At 37.8% G+C, this 20,336-nt stretch overlaps 1 protein-coding gene across 1 annotated transcript in view; it reads right to left on the reverse strand.

The window, feature by feature from the left end:
* OCA2 (OCA2 melanosomal transmembrane protein) overlaps positions 1-20,336 on the reverse strand; it is a 161,083-nt gene that overhangs the window by 134,647 nt on the left and 6,100 nt on the right. Inside the window, exons 2-4 of the mRNA XM_030951234.1 lie at positions 4,391-4,489; positions 3,594-3,782; positions 137-194 (exon numbers count right to left, since the gene is read on the reverse strand). Coding sequence (XP_030807094.1) covers positions 137-194; positions 3,594-3,782; positions 4,391-4,489 — 346 coding nt within the window. The remainder of the gene's footprint in view (positions 1-136; positions 195-3,593; positions 3,783-4,390; positions 4,490-20,336) is intronic.

Consider the following 20,336-nt stretch of genomic DNA (forward strand, 5'->3'; position numbering starts at 1 on the left):
GGCATGAAGCCCTGTGCAGTATTGTCAGTTTTTGCCTCAAGACATTTTCTGTGCACTAAGAGAAAATATCATAGCTCATTTTGAACTAATTCTGTAGAAGTGGAGGCCAGGGGAAGACTACAAATTCAATACTTACAGAGCAGACAACTACGAAGATAAAGAGGCCTGAAACTTTCAGGAATTTTAGACAGCATCTGAAACAGAAGGAAACACGTATTTACTATCTGGCTAGTTTAAGAACAACCTTTTCTATTCTCTTAACGGCTCTGACATTTCAGAAACATCATGGTAAGCACTTATGGGTGATAGTACATCACATCAGAGTTCAGACACCACAAAGAAAGGTCAGCAAGGGTTTGGGAAGCCTTGGTGACCATCAGGGCTCCTGCAGCAGCTCTGCTCACAGATGGATCTCAGTGCACACAAAGGAGGATTTGCCCCTTGGAAAATCTAAGGGAAGGCTGCAGAATGAGCTGGTGCTGGATCCTGGAACCACTTGTCCACTACTGCTGCAGGCCCCTGGGAGAGCCTAATCCCCCTCAGGTGATTCTTGTCTCTCCCAGAGAGACAAAGGAGCATTGCTGTCACAGGGAGGTGGCAGGGCTTTGCTGAAAACACAGGTTGTTCCTTAGACAGATGGCATCATGAGCGACTTCCTCAAAACTGGACTTATACTTTTCAGGGTGTGTATTATTTAAAAATGCAGTTTGAAGACAAGAACAAGATTTAAGAATCTTCTGGGTTTAGCAGTATCTTTTAAAACCAAATATACTTCATGAGCATAAATCTACTAACAAAACTGATTTATTTTTTTCCCATGGCATGCCTGTGCTCACTGGAGGAATGTCCTGTTCTGGAAATGAGATGCTACAAAATATTCTGAATTGTCCAAGCCTACTACTGAGTGGGTTAGGCAAGAATAACTCTAAATTAAAATGTGGATATTGAAGATGCATGGTCTTGAGAAAGAAATCTTAAGATTTAACATTTTAAATAACCATTTTTAAATTTTACTCAAAAGACAACTCATCTAAAAATTTTCTGACTGCCCATCAATATGTTATACTGATGCCTTAATTTACAGAAGCCTTTATGTAGGTTTGACCTCGTTACATATTTTCATTTTGAAACATCAATATTCCTATTCTGTTGGGGTTTTTTAAAGTAAACATTCAAACCTTGGTTTTCTGACAGAATGACAAATGCAGGGCTTGATTTAAATCTGATGACAAGCAAGAAGGAAAACATTTCAAGTTACCAGGATAATTAGTTGAAAAAGAAAGAGTGCAGTAAAAAGCTGCATTGACAGATGCTACAGGACAAAATATTAAAGCAGAATAGTCTGAAGAATCTTAGAAATAATTTTTAATCGCAGTGGAAATAAGTCTCTAAATCAATTAATTGACAAAAAGCAACAGAAATTACTGGAGACCCATTTTTCAAAAACATTGTTTTCCAAAGTTTCCCCTTCTCGAGAATTTTCCAAACAGCAGCTAATAAAAACTAGCAGCTAATAAAAATGTGTTGTCACAAACTGGTACAAAGGGGCTAAAGTCCCTATTTAATACAAGTGGTAACAACTTTACCCAAACTTTGCACAGGATGAAAATCTAGAGAAGGAGGAAGAGGAGAAGGAAGCCAGTTAGGTGGTTTCTTCTAGAAATTCCAAGTAGCCCTGATCTACTGATGGCAGAGAGAGGAAGAAAGTGATACAGGCATGAAAAGAAAGGAATGATGACACAAGCCATTTATTAGCACTTCATCACTGATAACATCTTTTGGTATTGTGTAATTTATGGAAAATACTTAGTGACAGTTTACTCATAGATCCTCTATCCCACTGGTCAGTTCCATCCATCTTTACATCACATTACAGTTACCTTCTGGAATTTTGACAATTTATTAGGTTATGAATTAACAAATTTTAATCCAGACTGTTTTAATTTTTATGTACTTTATATTTTTTGTTTGCACTTCGGGCTTACAAGTTATGATAATAAAGTTATTATTAAAAACCTTCTGATTTTAAGACACAAGTGAAATAAAATATTAATTAAGCATTTATAAATTAATAACCAGTTGTTTGTAAATAACAGAAACTCATCCAAAGGAGCTGGCAAGATGTAATAAAAACAAGGTTTTGGAAATGCTTTTAATAAATGCAGAATTTAGAAGGGTCTTTTCCTCCCGTCTGTTTGTTTTCATGACACTTGGTATTAGGGAAGCAGCATTTTTAACAGCTTACATTTGAGACATGATCAGCTTTGGACTCACCCGTGGTTTGCAATCTGTCTCTTCCTACAGTGCTAATCTGGCACAGTGATGCAAGTACAAGCCCTGTGCCAAATCCTATGCTGATATATGCCTCCAGTACAATCCTATCTGACTTCAGTTGGAAATGCATGGAGTATAAATCTATGAAGAATTTCAGCCCTTCTTCTAAGCCAAATGATTTTTGATCTGATCTGCATATGGTGTTGGGCAGTTTAGCATCATTTGTTATCTCAGCAGCACTGTGCTAATTTACAGCAGCCAAGGAGCTGATCCCACATGTACAGCTTGCACTATAGCAGTGAAAATATTCAAGGGAACTGTTGCCAGAAAAACTTGCTCCTCCCCAGATTATAAACCTATGCTGTACTGGGAACAATGGATTTCACACTCCCAATTGATACCTTTGTGAAGAAAAACGCCTGCCAAACTTAATTGCATGTGCTCACATTGCACTAATTGCAGTCACTGGAATTGTCCTGCTCCATTTGTTCAGCAGCAGAGTGGGAGAGCACAAAACCATATGCACAATGAGAAGAAAACAATTGTGAAGTGATGAGCTACAACAACATACAGATTGGGAAAAGACGCACTGACATTCTGCTGGAAAGGCACTGCAAGCAAGGAGATGTGGACCTGCAGTGCTGGGCTCCATGAAAGCCCTGCAGAGCTATATACAGACACCAAAACAAACTAGAAAAAGCACTGAACCTCTGGAAGGGCCAGAGGGAATTAGTATCCAAGATTAAAGGGTTTGCTAGTTAAACCCCCAGCAAAAATATCCCAAGAAAATCTGAAATTATGCTCTTATCATATTGCTATATTTTAATATATTAACAGATTCAATTTCCTCCAGCCATAGCCCTAAATGACTACTTTGGGATAAAGAATGAAATATATTAATGTTGTCCAAGATGGAAAAATACTCAGTTATATTTTGCTTTGTACATATGTGAAAAGTTACTGTAATGACTACAGAAGAACTTTCCCACACATATTTTAATTAAAGTGAAGCAACAAAACACTGAAGAAAAAAATGCTATGGAATCAACCACAGGTCTTTTAAAAAATGGTTTCAAAGAAATATTAAAAGCAATATAGAAGGTATTTAATTACAAATTTAAAATAGGTAAATGATTGATTCTTCTTAGAAGAAGGGGCTATTGATCATTATGGAAAGTCCATAATCAGTTTCAAACTAGATACAGTCTAAATATGGAATCCTATTCTATTATTTACATAAAATAATATTCTAGATATCTATGCACAAAAACAAATACATGCAGAAATTAAAAAAATAATAATAATGTTTGAATTCAGACCTCATCTTTGATAAATTGAACTTGACATGAAGGTTGTCCAAGATTTCATATTTCTCAGAAGAAGCAGATCTGGGAAAACTTGTCATTTCACTTTCCAGTTGAAACCTTTGCTCAAATTCTGCAGAGCTGTTGTCCCATGAATCATCATCTGTGGTAAAATCTGGATTATGAAGAGCCATACACTGCAACCTGTCATACATTTTCAGTAAACATAATAAAACAAAACAGTGTTTTATTTCAACAGGTAGTAGATGCAACTGACCTTGCAGAACCTTACGTTCACTCAGAGAGATTTTTATGGAAAATGTCATAGAAAAATATTTATTCAGTACAGACCAAGGTTCCCTTGGTGACACAGCTGAGTAGACTGGGGAGCAACAGCAAAGACCCCATGACATTTAGGTGCACCTGAGAGTACCAGTTCTCTGACGCACCAGGGAGATGTATTTCAGGATTTGGTGTGCAAGCTCCATCATGAGGACCTTCCCTATAGTTCTGCTGTGTCTTTCAGGGCACCTATGTAACAGCGCATGGAGGAAAGAAGAGCACAGAACCTGCAGCTGTCTATGCTTAGGGTTCTCTAATGACCCTGAGCTCACACCTTACATCCTTCCATTCCCTTTTTTCAGCCCCTTCCCTGCTACTAAGGTCCTCCAGAGTAATTCTCTGCTTACAGTCCCGGCTCTTCTCTTTATTTCCCAGCAGGTTTGGTGTTAGGATATAAGAAAGAACCACATGCAACTAAACAGAAGAGAAATTTGGAAAAAAATATTTTGAGTAAAATGAAAGTAACTCACCCACTTTCCTCTGAGGAAACCTTCAGTAGTGGTGTCTTCTCTGTAAAAACAGTGTTTTTTGACCTCGAGCTGAATAATTTTGAAAAATTGAAGTGATATCTTTGGAGGGAGAAAAAAAAAACAGAATAGTAAGTCTGCAGCAAAATGATTCACTAAAGATCTACAAAGTATTTTGCTACAAGTCCATCTAACTAGTTAAATATTCTTTAAGAATGGTGTTGACCTAAATTAGGGCTTTCATTTATTAAGTTTGAACTAGTCATGGTAGTTACCTCCTTATTCTCACAGGGGACTCATTCATATAAGTTTACACTTGCATACTTCATAAAATATGAGATAATAGAAGAACTTATTCATTTATTGTAATAAATCTTATTTGAGACATGGATTGCCATCTACAAATCTCTAAATCAAATCTCTACAGCAACCTTGGTAGTCTTGGTATTAGGGAAGAAAACCTAAATACACATACTTCATTTCTGCATTTCTGCAGCACAGTCCCTTCTAAATGGTTTCTGTAAAGTCTTGGTCCTGGTGTTGTAGATAATTAAACAGTGCAAGATACTTCTTGCCATATTGCAGCTTAGCATTGTGGAGGAGGATTTTGGTAAAGTATAAATCCCCAAACTTAAGAAGCAGCTGAAGACAATCACAATCACAGAGGTCTGGCTTTGAGGTAGACTTCAGGTAGAGACTAAATAATTGAGCCATACTAGAACATGCTCCCATGACCAGGCTCTTTCAGAGAAATTTCCTATCAAAATCAACATTATTCAGGTACACTCAGATTTTTTCCATTCAAAATTGTAGCCTCCACCACCAGAAAGTCTCGAAGAAATATGCTAGTCATACAGTCAAAATGCAGACCTCAATACACTTAGAGGAAACCCAAAACTTCTTCCACTATTGCTGGACTGTGAGGGGAAAGAAATTATAAAATCATCAACTTCTAAATAAATACACAACAGTGACTGGTTATTCAGTCCTCTAATTATAAGGACAGCTCAAAAAGAAGGTTTTGCGTATTTGAATTTATAACACAACGAAGTTTCTTGCAATTTGTAGAGCTGTGTCTCAACTTTGAGTTTGTAAAATTAAAACCTCCAAGTACTGCTTTGGCTTGTTTGTTCAGTAGTGTTTTCAGTCAGAAGACGTGCTGGGTGCAGAGCAATTGGATATGGTTATTTCAGCCTTGAATGGCCACAGCACTCATTCAAACTCTGCTGTAAGTCACATATTTTCAGTCTCAACTGAAGAAAATGAAAGAGTTAGAGAGATTCAATTACCCAATACCTCATGTCAAAAGTTGGACAGATTACAACTCAGGTGCTACATTGTACTGACACTTCATCTGTGAAGAGATGATTGCATAATCTGTAGCTATCAAAGTGCTTCCTTTTTTAAGCAGGAGAATACAATTCACACGGAAGAAAGTCTAAGTGGAGAAACTGTTATTTTGAAGCAAGTACTCTTCCAATCTCATCATAGCTTTCAATGTAAAAGGCTACCTAGAGCTTTTACAAAATGGAACCCATAGGTATAGCAGGAACACTATCAGGACTTTAAATGTGCGCTCACATGCATTGCTGATACACTTCTGGCTAATCCCAACATCCCACTATTCTCAAAGTCTGCATCCAAATGGGGTAATTTTTATAACAATTCTGATGGTGGACTTTGAATGTGTGAGTTCAGAAATTTGACTAATGAAATGACCACTTACTGTTTCTGCTTTTAAACACAACAATGTCACTTGTTCCACAGGAAAAAAAGGCTTCAAATGATACATAATATATGCTGTTCTGATCTTCCCTCACCTTGTGCACACTATTAACCTTTCTGCACTTCCTTTTGTTCTTTTCCTCCTGGAATGTGTAAAATCTGAGACTAGTAACCAGACACTTTCTATAAAAACTTCCATTCTCTTCTAATTGTTAGGGGCTGACACCAACATCGCTTTATGTTACATAGGCATATGTATATCCACTGACAATCCACACCTCAGCAGCTCTTCACCACTACTGTGAACAACCAGTTTGCAAAAAGTGCTGAAGGGCGAAGCAACCACAGGAATGGCAACGAGAAAAGGAGTATAAAGGTCAGGTGAAAGATGGCTTAAGTGACAGAACCTGAGGTGAAGAATCCAGAATGCTAATTAAACATATCACCTTCACTTAGATATCGCCTTCACTTTCTTCTTACACTTTGTTATCCCCACTTGCTGGTATAGGTCCAGTCACTTTTAAATGGAACTATGGAGCTGAACAGATGGCAAAGAATGACGAAGACAGAAAAAAAGGAAAAGGTCTTCAGATAAAGTAAAAACAATTAGTACATGACAACAACAATTTGCAGAGAATAAAAACACATGGACAAGAATAAGCAGCAGGAAACAGCCAGGCTTGACAAAACAAAAATAATTAGAGAAAAAGCAGAAGAGCCTCAACTCCCCCATGATGTGATTACTCTAATTAGAGAATGAGAGTAATATAAACAGCAAAGTTAATTAGGGCATAAAGGAATCTTGCAGGCTGAAAGCTCTAGAAAGAAAAGTTGTGAAAACATCATTTAAAAAATTGCAGGGACTATAAAAATGAAAGTAATCCTTGAACAGAGAGCCTAGCAGAAACCCCTCTGTGCCCATCATACTTCTGCAGAGATGCTGGAGGCGCAATTTGATCATCCACTTAATCCAAAGATAAAAGATCATCTGCAACCAAAACCTAGGAAGGCCCAAAGACCACCTGCTGATAGAGGAAGTCTGCAGAGCTCAAAAACCATCTTAGCATAATTCTTAGTGCTCCTTAACCCTGCAAGTAGCTGGTAATTGGGAAGCTGTGTAAATAGGAAACAAAACAAAATGTAACAAATTTTAAAAACTGGGGTTGGGTCACATTTTGAATATTTCTTCCTGAACAAATGGCTAGAAACTTTGCTTATATCCATATGCTAAAATGGAGTGCAATCCACCTCTACTGAGCAATTCAGCAACATTACCAAGAGGCTAATCACCAGGTCAGCTCATTAACCAATTGTGGGTAGGCCTGTTCTCAGGATGAAAAGACCACTCTAGATTTGCAGGCAAGGCTCTGGTAAGCTGGACACCACTTGTGTTCACAGTTCTTCTCTCACAGTTCAGTCTCAAAACTCATTAGCATTTTCTACATCAAATATAGAATAGTTTGAGGTGGTCAAACTGGCTTTCTGGAGAGGTACAGTGAGAGCAGGGGATGAAAGGAAGAGATGTGAGAGGCTCCAGCTGCTCCCACTGATGGGTTGATGAGTCCTCAGACATTAGTCAGAGATGGTGGCTGACGAAGTCTTCTTCCCATTACCTGCAGGTGATACTTTCCTGCTGTCAACCCCTAGACCTGCACACTGACCACATTTTCAGGCATTTCCTAATGGTGTTTACACCTGAAATTTTAAACAAAAGGAAAATGAAGACTTTGTGGTGGGCCCTGATGTTCAGCCATAAGCAACATTTCAAACGCAAATGCACTACAGCAAAGGACACCAAAAGAAATATACATCCTACAAGAGCCTGACCAAGTAAAAAATCATGCTCATCCTAGTTAGGCTGCAAACACTTAAAATAATCACTAGATCTGACTGGAACCTATTACTTAGCCCTGTATTGAAAAGATTAATCATGGTACACAATGTATTGCTTTCATTCCCTATAATAAAAAAGATACATTTTGAATATCAGCTATATAATCCTTCATCTCCCTTATGATATGCTGTGCACACAACTATCATTTGGGGAGCAATTTCTGTGAAAACAGAAAGCAATAGTTCTCACTTCCATGGGAAAGATTTGGTCAGAATTGAAGAGGTGAATATAGAAGTATATATATTATGTAAGAACATCAACAGTTTTTACCATAACTTTTTAAAAATTTCATTTTATAAAAAAGTTAAAAGCAGAATCTCTTCAGGGAAAAAAAGAGCTAGGATGCTTCCCTGAATTAGTAATCTGACTCAAAACTAGTAACTAAAACCATTATAAGCATGACCTTATCACTCTCTACAACTTCCTGAAAGGTGATTGTAGTCAGGTAGGGGTTGGTCTCTTTCACCAGGCAGGAGCTGACAGAACCAGAGGACACTGTCTCAAGCTGCGTCAAGGCTGACACATTCCAATATAGGTTGGATATTAGGGAAAAGTTTTTACAGAAGGAGTGATAAAGTTCTGGAATGGTCTGCCAGAGGAGGTGGTGTAGTCGCCATCCCTGGATGCGTTTAAAAAAAGACTGGATATGGCACTCAATGCCATGGTTTAGTTGAGGTGTTAGGGCATGGGTTGGACTCGATGATCTTTAAGATCTCTTCCAAACTTGTGATTCTGTGAATGAGGCTACCTCTTAAACAAAAGCTTAAGAATACTACTGACCCAAGAGTTTATAACAAGTACAACAACTAACCAAAGTTTCCTAAAAAAGAAGTCCAGAGTAAAAATATGAGAGATAACTAATCATGAAGGACACTAGTCACAACAGCATGAGCTTAATTTATCATTACTACATTCTTTTAGAATAAAGTCTTATTTCAGAAGCTTCATATTCCCTAAATAGAAAACATTTATACAAATCATATGTACTGAACTAATTACTCTTACCATAACTGTAAAAAACAAAACAAAACACAAGCCACAAAGAAAGAGATCCCCAGACCAGCTTTTGATGGCGCTTAAGACATTCTCCCACCAAATTGGTATTTGTGATTTTCTGATAAAGTCCATTTTTGGGGAACAGTTATGTGGTACAAACTGTGCTGACCAACATCAAAGCATTCACCTCTTAAACCTTTACTGTGCACTAAGCAGCTGTACACATACACCTGACAACTTTGTCATATACATGTGCCCACACAAAGACACAATCCTCTGTGACGATTTCTCCTCAGAGGTAGCACACCATGAGGAAATTGTTATGACTACCCATCACAAATCAAGTGTGGCAAGAGAAGGATCAAAGACTCCAGAGTTCTCATCTCGAAACAGTTTCTAGATATTTCCTGATGACTTCTTTATGTAGCTTCACCAAATCACCAAATCACCTCCAGAAATTTTAACCCCATGCCCCACTAAGATGTCAGAAAAAATGAGCAATGAAAGCATTATTTAATACAGACTCATTTTATTTTTTACTTTTTAAATTTTCTATTGGACAGGACTGTACAGGATCCTGCAGAGGGATCCCCAGAGAGGGATCCTGAAGGGCTGGCACTGCCTGACAGCATGACACTGTGAGAGGTACAGCCAACTAGCAGGTCTTATTTTGAAAGACATTGAGGTGCTGGAATGCATCTAAACAGTAAATAAGGTGGTGAAGGGTCTGGAGCAGCTGAAAGAACTGTGATTTTTTTAGTCCAGAGAAAAGGAGAAGGAAAGGTCAGGGAAGACCTTATCTCTCCCTGCCTGAAGGGAGGTCATAGTGAGGTGGGCATTGGTCTCTTCTCCCAGAAGACAAGTGACAGGGCATGAGGGAATGGCCTCAAGTTGTTTCAGGGACAGTTCAGATTGGCTGTTTGGAAATATTTTTTTCACAAACAGGGTTATCAAGCATTGGAACTGACTGCTCTGATAAGTGCTGAGTTACCAGCAGGTAACTCAGGTATTTAAATGACATGTAGATGTGACATGTAGATAGGGCCAGGGTTTAGTGGTATACTTGGTAGTGTTGGGAAAGCTGTTAGACTTGATAATCTTAGAGGTCTTTTTCACCCTAAATGGTTCTATTATTCCAAATTGAGAAACATATGCCATGCCAAGACCCCAGGCAATTAAAGAACAGGCTTAAGAAATGTGTAGCGAAATGTGTGTTGAGCTTATCCTAGATGGAAATGGTTCCTTGGCTAGAGCACACACAATGTGCGTGCTTCATTCATTTCTGCTGATTTAGAAAGTGAACGTGTTCTTCAATGGCAATTTCAAGTTCAAAAATAGCCCGGAAAATAGAGTGCTTCGTGTGATTCCTGTTTTAAAATCAAATCAGGCTTTGTAGGGTTATTGTGCTTCTCTGAAAAAAAAAAAAAAAAGGGTATCTCAACAATTTGGTAATTTGTTTACCTCAAGAGTCTTTGCCTGCCTCTGTCAGGGAAGGTCTCCATCAATAAGACATTGCGGGGTAATAAACAGACCCTGACCTCACTCTAGTGGGTGAAGATAAAAGAAAGGACTTAACCTCTAAGCTGCCATGAAACATTTCTACCTCAGAGGAAAATATGCGTTCTCCACACATTTTCTGCTCTCATGTCAGGACATCATGAGGTCCATCTGCCCGTGGGAGGGAGCCAGGAGCAGGGATTGGCCGTGGGTCTGGCAGGGCCATGATCTTCCCAACCAGAGCCTGTCCCACAGCACCCAACAAGGGAGCAGGGATGGGGTGGGGATGGAAGCACAAGTCAGCTCTGATTTCATGAGAATCCAGCAGGACCACAGGGATACAGCAGGTCCAAAGAACTACCATTCGAAGGAGTGAGAAGTTGCACTGAAGAAGGTATCTGCTGTTTTCTCCTCTAAATTTTCTGCTTCAACAAAGGAAATTAAAAAGCTACAGGAGACCACATGGAAAACCGCAGACAGTCTGAAGGAGAAAAGAAATTTCAGGAGCAGAGGCTGCCAAAAGAGTTTAGCTGTTAGCAACTGCCAGCAAACTGCAAATTTGAAAGAGCCATCAGGAGCCAGTATGGGTAGCAGTCCAAATTCCAAACCCCTAGTTTCCCTATGGATTACACTGATAACCTGTTAAGAGGTATTATCTGCAAATGGTGCAGGGTACACTGAAAAATGAGCCTGTAGTAGGGAAGCAATTTATCAAGAACACTTAAAGCATGACTGCATTTGTGACACTTAGTATGTTCTGCAGGTTTGGCTTTTAAATGCCACCATTTATCCTTGACATTCACAATGGGCTTCCAGCTTAACCAGCTCTGCTGCTAACTGAACTTATGACAAATAAAGGGGGATCACACTTTTTTTCTAGTCCATAAGGGAATTTGAAAACTCTCAAACATTGAAAAAGTGGTCACAACTTAATTCTTTAACTTTATATCTGATCAGACTCTCTTATAGATGCAATATGGGGTGCTTGAATGATGGAAGTATGAACAGAAGACTAGGTCTGAGACACAACTAGGTGATGTAACCATGCCTAGAGAAGATTGTTATTCATCAAGCATTGAAGTGATAGAATGTTGTCATCTCAAAGGTTTGGGAGAACATATCTTAAAACATGAAGATTTATTTAGAGAGCAGCTGAATTCCAGAATTATGCAAGACAAGGAAGCACTATTAAAACAAGGCTAGTGGCCACTTCCAAGATGAAGGAACACCTTCATACACAAGAGTGAGGGAGAATTATTTTGATAAAATTTTCCTTAATCCAAGCAATGTACTGACAAACTGAGACATTTATTGATTCTTCTGGCTTTTCATATATCCTTATGCCACTCACCCCAGTTTTGGAGATTGAAAAGATTAATCAGCTAGCTATACTTAGAGATCAAGAAATGAAAAATCTATTTTTTTCCTTTTTTAAGCATTTCTTTGAAAATTGTTGTTCCATATATTTCATTCCAAGAATTTGGATATAGGATTATTCATCACTGTAACTTCTAGATAAAAAAAGACTTTGTCACTAAAAAAAGTGTCTCCATTCCTTAGAGTTAAAAAAAATTAAAAAGGCAGACATCTACCAAAAAAAGCATTCACTAAAAATATGAGAAAATGTGGCTGATTTTTGTGCCTGGAAAGGTGTTACAGAGGCAGGCCACCACACAGCTTAAAAAAAAAACCCAAGTTGTCATCAAATTAAGTTTTATTTCAAAAAACCCACATGACTGATCCAAAGTATTTTAAGCTTGCTGGGACTAGTATGTTGTCCTTTGGTCACAATAAAATGAAAAATAGTAAGCTCAAGCATACTCATATCTGTTAAGTAGTCCAGTAATACAAAATAGCTAGGAGAATTTATGTAGCCTTTATGTAGATTATGATCTTGGTTGACTGGACCCAGCAAAAATGCTAAAATTTGCTTCAAAGCTACAGCATGACACCAAGCAGACAAAGAAAAAACATCAGTAAAATTTGCAGATAAATACTTTCTAGTTGGAGATATAGCTGTCATTTTTTTAAATACCCTATTAAGCTGATAAAATAATTACATTTTTTTCACTTGGAAGTCCTTCCATTATATTTATTTTTTAAATTATTTTAATTACAATGGAGGTACTAAGAATTTCTTTTCAGGTTCTGGCTGAGCAAAGCAGGGAGGTTAATCATATATGCTTTGTCATGTGAAAGTTTGGTTTAGGATCATTACAGTCATTGGCAAGAGAGAGATCTCTTCAAATCATTCTCATCCTCCACATACAAGGATGATGACATGTCTATACAAGGAACCTAGGGAATTAACTCTGACATAACAAAAAGACTTTTTCACTGAATGATATACAAGCCTTCTACAAATAATGTCTATATTACCATGTAATAAAAAGTACTTTTATATGTACATTTTATTTGCACTTAGATAAAATCTCTTTTTCATACAGAAGAGTTTTCATTTAAAAAGTTATTCAGTGTTGATTATGTATACCAAAAAAATCTAACAAGTCTTCCAAACACAACTTCCTTACAATTTCCTAACAAGTAACTTCCAAAACAGAGTAATTCCACATAACTGATCACTTGCATTCCACCTTGAGTTATATCAGAGTCAAAAACTTTTAAAACATTGAAAATCCCAGAGAAACAAGCCAAAAAACCCAAACAGAATAAAAAGGTAGCTCATATCAAAATATTTTCTCTTACATTTGGGTGCTATTCTGTGAAATTATTCAAGACTAAATACTGTTTTATCTCACATAGATGGTGCTCTTCCCTGCAATAGTCCTTCACTTAGATCACTGTTATATATTAATGTCGCAGACATCTTCTCATGAAAAATCCTTTCCTTAGGGTTTTTCCTCCTGAGAAGCTGAGAGGCCTCAGGAACAAAACATAAACATTGATTATCTGCTGCTGTGGAATGCAACAGGTAGATCTGTGATTGGCTCATGTTGGTTTGTTTGTAATTAATGGCCAATCACAGTCAGCTGGCTCAAATTTTCTGTCCAAGACAGAAACTTTGTTATCATTCTTTCCTTTCTATTCTTAGCTAGCTAGCCTTCTGATGAAATCTTTTCTTCTATTCTTTTGATATAGTTTTAATGTAATATATATTATAAAATAATAAATCAAGCCTTCTGAAACATGGAGTCAGATCTTCGTCTCTTCCCCAATCCAAGAACCCCTGTGAACACCATCACATATTAACATACACCTCTTACAAGCCTCAGGAAATTCATTCCATAGCCTTGGGTTCTGGTTTGCTACCAGACATCTTTTTTGCCTTGAAAGGCCTTAGAGACCTGGACCCTCAAGGATACAATGTCAGAGAAGGCGCTTCTAATCTGTATTAACAAGCAGCTTTGAAAGACATATTTTTGACTTGTTGCTGACCAAGGGGAGACAAATTTAAGACACAAGATTGGAGTCCATAAAAACATTCAACTGAAATTCTCAAAGTATAAAGAAGGCAGGGAAGAAAAACGACTGCCAAACAAATCAACCCAAACACCAAGGATTATAAATAACACATTCCAAAAAAAATTCTGGGAATTTGATTTTCTCATGCAGGGTATAATGCAAATTATATTTGGCAAGTGCCCCCTTAAAGTGGGCTTAACTGACCACCAAAAAAAAGTTTTTCAGCTTCCCTTCCTCCTGATTTAAACTTCTCCAGGGTAAGAACATACTGCTGTGCACTGAAAAACCAAAAACCAGAATCACATCTCTTCTCAGAAGGAAATTCCTCTTCCTACACAGCAGATGGCTTTGTTCCAGCAGTAGAGTTTAACTGTACATCATACTTCTTAATAGACTTTTTCCCTCCCTGTCAAAGAGATGCCAGACTCTTTCCACTCAGACATCACATTCCCTTCAACCCCATACAGAATGGAATAACTTTGGTTAGTCCATAGTCTCACACAGGTGACTTCCTTCCATGTTGTTCCTCAAATAGCATAGTCTTCATGAGATATGTCATAATATTTGTTGTGTATGTTTTAAAAATTAGCACCATCCCAAAGCTAAATAAGTCCTGAATACTGATCATCAAAATATAGATAGAAAAATAACTCTTCACATAGCCATGAAAATCTCTGGCCACACAGAAATGAGGTTACATAAATAAAACTTCATTCTGTGCTCCCAAAGAAAAATAAAATTCTTCATCAAGGGATTATGTGCAGAAAAGGGGAAAGCCCGTGCTGACATGGCTGCCCTATGTTAGCAGCTTCTGTTCCAGCAGCAGAACACAGCTAATACAGAGAGTTATAGACAGAAGAAATTTTACAGGTGTTCTGATTCCTCAAGCAGATACGGTGCCTGAATAATCTATTACTTTTTCAATTAAAAACACTTGTTAGCATTCTTAAAATAATTAACTGAAACCACTCTTTAAACATTAAAGAAGCAGTTCTTGTCATTTGCCATGTGTTGAACCAGACAGTTACACAGCTATTTGGTTATCAACTCAAATGGATCAAACAGGTTTCATTTTCTTGAACCAACAGTGCCTCCAAATAAGAAAAGCTTGAAACATAAGAAAAGGCCCTGACAAACACAATTCTTGCGTATATTTTTTCACTAAAACATCTCCAGAAATTGTTGTCAACAGCTGCTGCATCAACAACTCTCTTTTTAATACCATCTGCAGGGGCAGTTTGCAAAAAGAAAATAGAGTGGGACATAGCAGGAAAATTGAAGGATATTCTGATAAAATTGAAATGCAAAGGAGTCAAGTAAGTGGATACTCTTGGCAGCAGAGCAAAAAATAAAATAACAAAAAACAATAAACAGCCAAAAAAACCAAACAAAAAAAGACACTAAAGTGTCCATTAATCAGACACTGTTCTTAAAAGTTAATGTGGAAGTAGGCCTTCTGCACCTTAAGAAACAACACAGAATAATGGTTTTTCTTTTATACAAAAATAACAGTTTAGAGAGCAAATAACGTAGGTTCATTTGAGTCATGGCATTTAGAAGTAGGTGTTAATTGAAAAGAAATATCTTAAAAACAGACAAATATAAAATGTTTATGAGAAGTAGAGATCCATAGTGGGTTGTCACAGAGAAAAAAAATCACTTTGTACTATTTTAAGATTACGGAATATGAAAATTAATTACAATAGTGGAAGAACTGAAGCTACAGGAATTATTTCCTCCAGTAGCATTAGGAAAAACTGTGGCATGAAGAGAAAAAAATAACATGACACATGGCAGAGCTAAAAGAACAGATTTTAACCTAAGAGAAACTTAAGAAAAATGCATGTGGACAAATTTTAAAAAGGGCATTGTTTAGAGAGGATGGACTCCATCAGTATTTTTTATTTTTCACGAGGTATGGCTGCAGTTTCAGTTCTGAAGTATTATTCCAGTTTATTTGTTATTTTATTTTGGTCAATAATCAAATGCTGTAACCACAATAGGAGAATGTATGTTCCTACTTGCAACTTTATTGTTAATGAAGACCCTCATTCCTGAAGAGGTACAGATGCAGCAACAAGTGAGGTCCAGATGATTAATTTTGCATCCAAGTAAATAAATTCCATTACATATAATGAAGCCAGTGTCAAGACTTAATTTAGATTATCTCAAAATATTACATGCATAACCTGAATCTTCTCAGGTTCATATAGAGTTTAGGAAGTATGAAGACCCAGAATTCTCTGTTCTCCAACCTTTCTACTTGAGCCTAAAACATTTTCGGTGTGGAATATCAAGAAAATTAAATGATCAGTCCTACTCCAAATTGTAAATAGATCAATACATTTATTAACTGCTTTTGATGTAGAGTTCTTGTGTGTTCTGCCTTACCAACATCAGATTTCCAGCTGAAGGAAAGCATGACAGGTCTAACAATAACAGTGTCGCTCTATCAGCTTTTGTCAACAGAAAAATAGATCCAAAAGTGTGATTAGTACAATGTCCATACATACAAGTCCTTATGACAATCTATCATTCTCTTCTGCCAAGGACAGTCTGTCTTCTCTCAAAATAGGCAAGTTGGAATATTTCTGGCTATGTAATCCTCTCCAATACTTCCATTCAACTAGGAACAGGTTTGTAAGGAGTGCTTGTTGTTGTTTTATTTAAGGTTTAAAACAATAGTTTTTCAAACACTGATGTTCAAAGTTTTTACTCTGAAACATCACTACTTCTTACAGTTCTGATTTGGCTAAGTTTTGGCCACATACTACAGTATGCCAAGTGGATGAGACCCAACAATAATGTCTAAAATGCATGAATTCCATTGCACCACTTTGTAGAGCATTTTTTTTTCATTGGCCTGTACTAGAAAGCACTGGGAGGCCCAACATACAGAGCACAGAGCAAACTGGAAAAGAAGACACATGCTGCCAATGGATGCAACAAAAATTCACATATTTATATAATGCTACAACATAGCTTTTCTCTTTTAGCTTATATGACTAAAGACACATCAGAGAAAACAGAAGGGTATTCCTTGTTACCCTCATTCTGGGTTTTTCCTCCTTTTGGCAGAACAATTCACTAAATTCAGGTTCATCCTTTTCACTGTATGAGGTTTACATGCTGAAGCAGCTGTCAATAGACTCATAAAGAGGATTGCAGGTCACGTCATTGACATGGTTGAGGAGGTAGAATTGCTCCTATCACATCTAGGAAGATTAGAAACAAAAGAGTATTTGAAGCTGCCTTTACTTTTTTATTTTCTTGGCAGCAGTGAGAATGAATTGCATCAGACCACAAGAGTGGGAGGAAAAGTCACTGTAAAATATTTACTCTACACTACTCAGGATTAGACTTCTTACAGTAAATTCCTCAAAAGCATAGTGTTTCCTCCTCAAATAACAAGTGCAAAGCCCTGCCAGACATATGAGCTCAATGTAGCTGCCAGGGTGGCCATCTGAGGGAGATGCTTTCATACTTCACCTCAGAAAGCTCCACTTCAGGGAAGGGAGTCCTTACAGAAACTCTGCTCAAGGATAGCAGGGAGTGAATGGCAGATGGACTGTGTTTACTGTCCTTACTGGCTAGCAAAGAAAAGACAGTAGCTCTGAAAGTGTGAGCAAAGCCTTCAGCCTTTCACAGCTGCTTCTGAATGATGCCAATTCACACAGTACTGATTCAACTGCTTCTGCTCCACTTTTTAAAACTGAGCGGCTGTAACTGCCAATATGTTTTATATTTCACCCTGTCCAAAAGAAATAATATAAAAACATGCAAAGAAACAAAAATAAAATGGAAAAACAAACACAAGTGCATTACTTTTGAACCTACACAGTTCTGACAGCCCTGGCTCCAGCTCACAGTGCCGTCCTTGATGTAGCTCCGACCTGCTGTGGGCAGAGCTCTGTGTGGTCTCTGACTGCTGCTGCTCCATTAGCACAATTATTGCAGGTTGTCCCTGCAGCCCCATTAGCCCCCATCAAGCAGAGAATTGCTTGCTTTGTCACTGTCTGTAAGCATTTTGGAGACTCATTTATCAGTTTTTGCTCTATTTCAGATAGTAAATCACTTGAGCTCCTTATGTACAGCAGGTTTTTTAAAAAGCCATATGATGTGCCAGACTACAGACTGTGACCTTTTTTTTTCTTACTTCAGTGGCTAATTTCTCCCATCTACATTAATCTATTTTTCCATCAACTACATTCAATTTAACATGAACCTCAGTTCTTTATTACATGACCATTGCTATCTGGGAAATTTTTGCTGCAGCTGAGGAATGATTTCCAGTGCTTTTAACAAAAAAGGACAAAACACTCTAATGTCAATTAATTCTAAAAAGAGAGACATTTACAATTTGGGACAGACTGAAAGATCCCCACCACCAGCAGAACTGTGCTCTAAAACATCTGCTCCTGACAGCAAGCTATGAAAGGAAAAAAAAAGAAGGAAATATTTCTTTCTGTACTCCCTTGTGAGGTGAGATTGTTTTATTTTATGAGGAATCATAGCCTTCCATGCCTTTATCTTGTTAACATGTCTTGCTTTTGTTTGAAAGACCAAGCTGCAAGCAATTATGAGTGCAAGATATTCAGTGTTAGCAAGGAATGCTGCTAACTTGGCTGTCTGACTTCAGGGTTTGGGACTGACAAGTTCATATTCTTGTTACCTGCAGCTTTGGGTGGAGTTGAGATTTTTTTCACATCTGAGGACTGATTGCATCAGAGTCTAGCTTATAAACACAGCATTAACTTGCTTTTACCTAATTCAATCCATAGCTCAGTACATCGTGCTCACACTCTGTATTTCACCTTCAGCCAGTGTCCCTTTGTAGCTGCATGGAAGAGTTTCCATTTGTCTTTTCCACTACTTCTACTGCCCCTGCATTTTACTCATATCTGTCCATTTAAAAGCTTCTTCTTCCACTTCTGTCTCTAAGTCTTCTCTCCTCCTCAGCAGCTGCCCAGCAGTCTGGGCAGAGGATGAGACAATTTTTTTGGCCAAAGGTTCAGTATGAGCTAAGCTAACCAAGCTCTTACCTTAGCATCCTGGCTATTAGACTAAATACTGCAAACCCTTCCTCTCCTCTCCTCTCTCCCATCAGGCCTTCACATTTTCAACAAAATAATAGTCATTGGAAAGAAGAATCGAGAGTATATAAACAAAACAATGCTGATTAACAAGAAATTTTCTTATAAAATAGAATACCTGAGTAAAAGTTGCTGTTTTAATCGCTGTTTCATTATACATTTTCAAAGTTACAATTAAAGAAAAAAAAAAAGAAAATACAGTCTTGGCAGACAGTGTCTGGCAAATGTATGTGGATCCATACACTTACCAAGGACTGGGAGATGTGTGTTTAATGCTACACAGAGCAAAGCAGAAGTTGTGTATCCATTTCCTACCAAACAACTACATAATTTAACTCCCACTAGCATTACTCCTTTTTTGATTAGACCATGAAATCAAAATGCTTTATTTCCTCTCCCTCTATGCTCTGTAGAGTTCATCAGCTCCTGCTCCTCCTCAAGCTCATTGAGATCCACATCTTAAATTTCAATGGCCCAAACTTACTTGTGAATCATTAGATTTCTCTCCATTATTCCCTTTCTCAACTATTTTGGCTTCACTTTCAGGTCTTGCTCTACTCTTCAGCTGCAGAGCCTGGGTCCACAGAAAAGTTGCCATGTTGTCATGCAGATCATTTACCACCCAAAACCAGTGCTGCAGTGGCCGCCTATATGCATGTCTACCTGATGCAGTAATATATGTAAGGACCATGGATTTCTCATGCTTTCTTTTCCTTCTTCCTAGTCACTGTCCATAAAACTTATGCACATCTACATGGCAGAAAAACTGGGACAAAACTGAAATCTTATTAATTAGTATAATTTGTCCAGCTGCTAATGAGAAGTTATGATTTCTGTAAATCACCCAGTATGTCAGAGCTGCCACCTGCACACCAGCCAGGAGCAAAGCACACAGACCCATTTTTCAATGAAAAGCTTCATGGAGAGGTGTTGACTGTCTGAGTTATTTGCTTCATCACAGATGGCCAGCTACTCCTCATGTCAGCTATTTAAGCCCCAGGCATATCCTTCTGCTCTACTGTGACTGGCCCTTCACAACACATTTCTTTTTCAAGTCTAACTGACTTGTTGGCTTTACCCTTCAATGCAAAAAAAAAAATTCTGACAATAAAAGCCTTTCCCTGTTTAAACAGGGAAGTTTATGTGAGGGAAGTGCTGTCCAGTCCCATCTTGTATATGACTGGCATCTTTCCACAACTGGCCTAAGAGGTCTCACAAACCCCATATTACCATATTATTAACTATTAGGAAAAGGGCAGCTGCTTTCAAAATTCAACAGCTATGTGGAATGTCACAGGCACTCAAAGAAAACACTTGGTTT

The sequence above is a fragment of the Camarhynchus parvulus genome, chromosome 1 (assembly GCF_901933205.1).
Source record: "Camarhynchus parvulus chromosome 1, STF_HiC, whole genome shotgun sequence".
In the NCBI taxonomy this organism is placed as follows: Eukaryota; Metazoa; Chordata; class Aves; order Passeriformes; family Thraupidae; genus Camarhynchus; species Camarhynchus parvulus.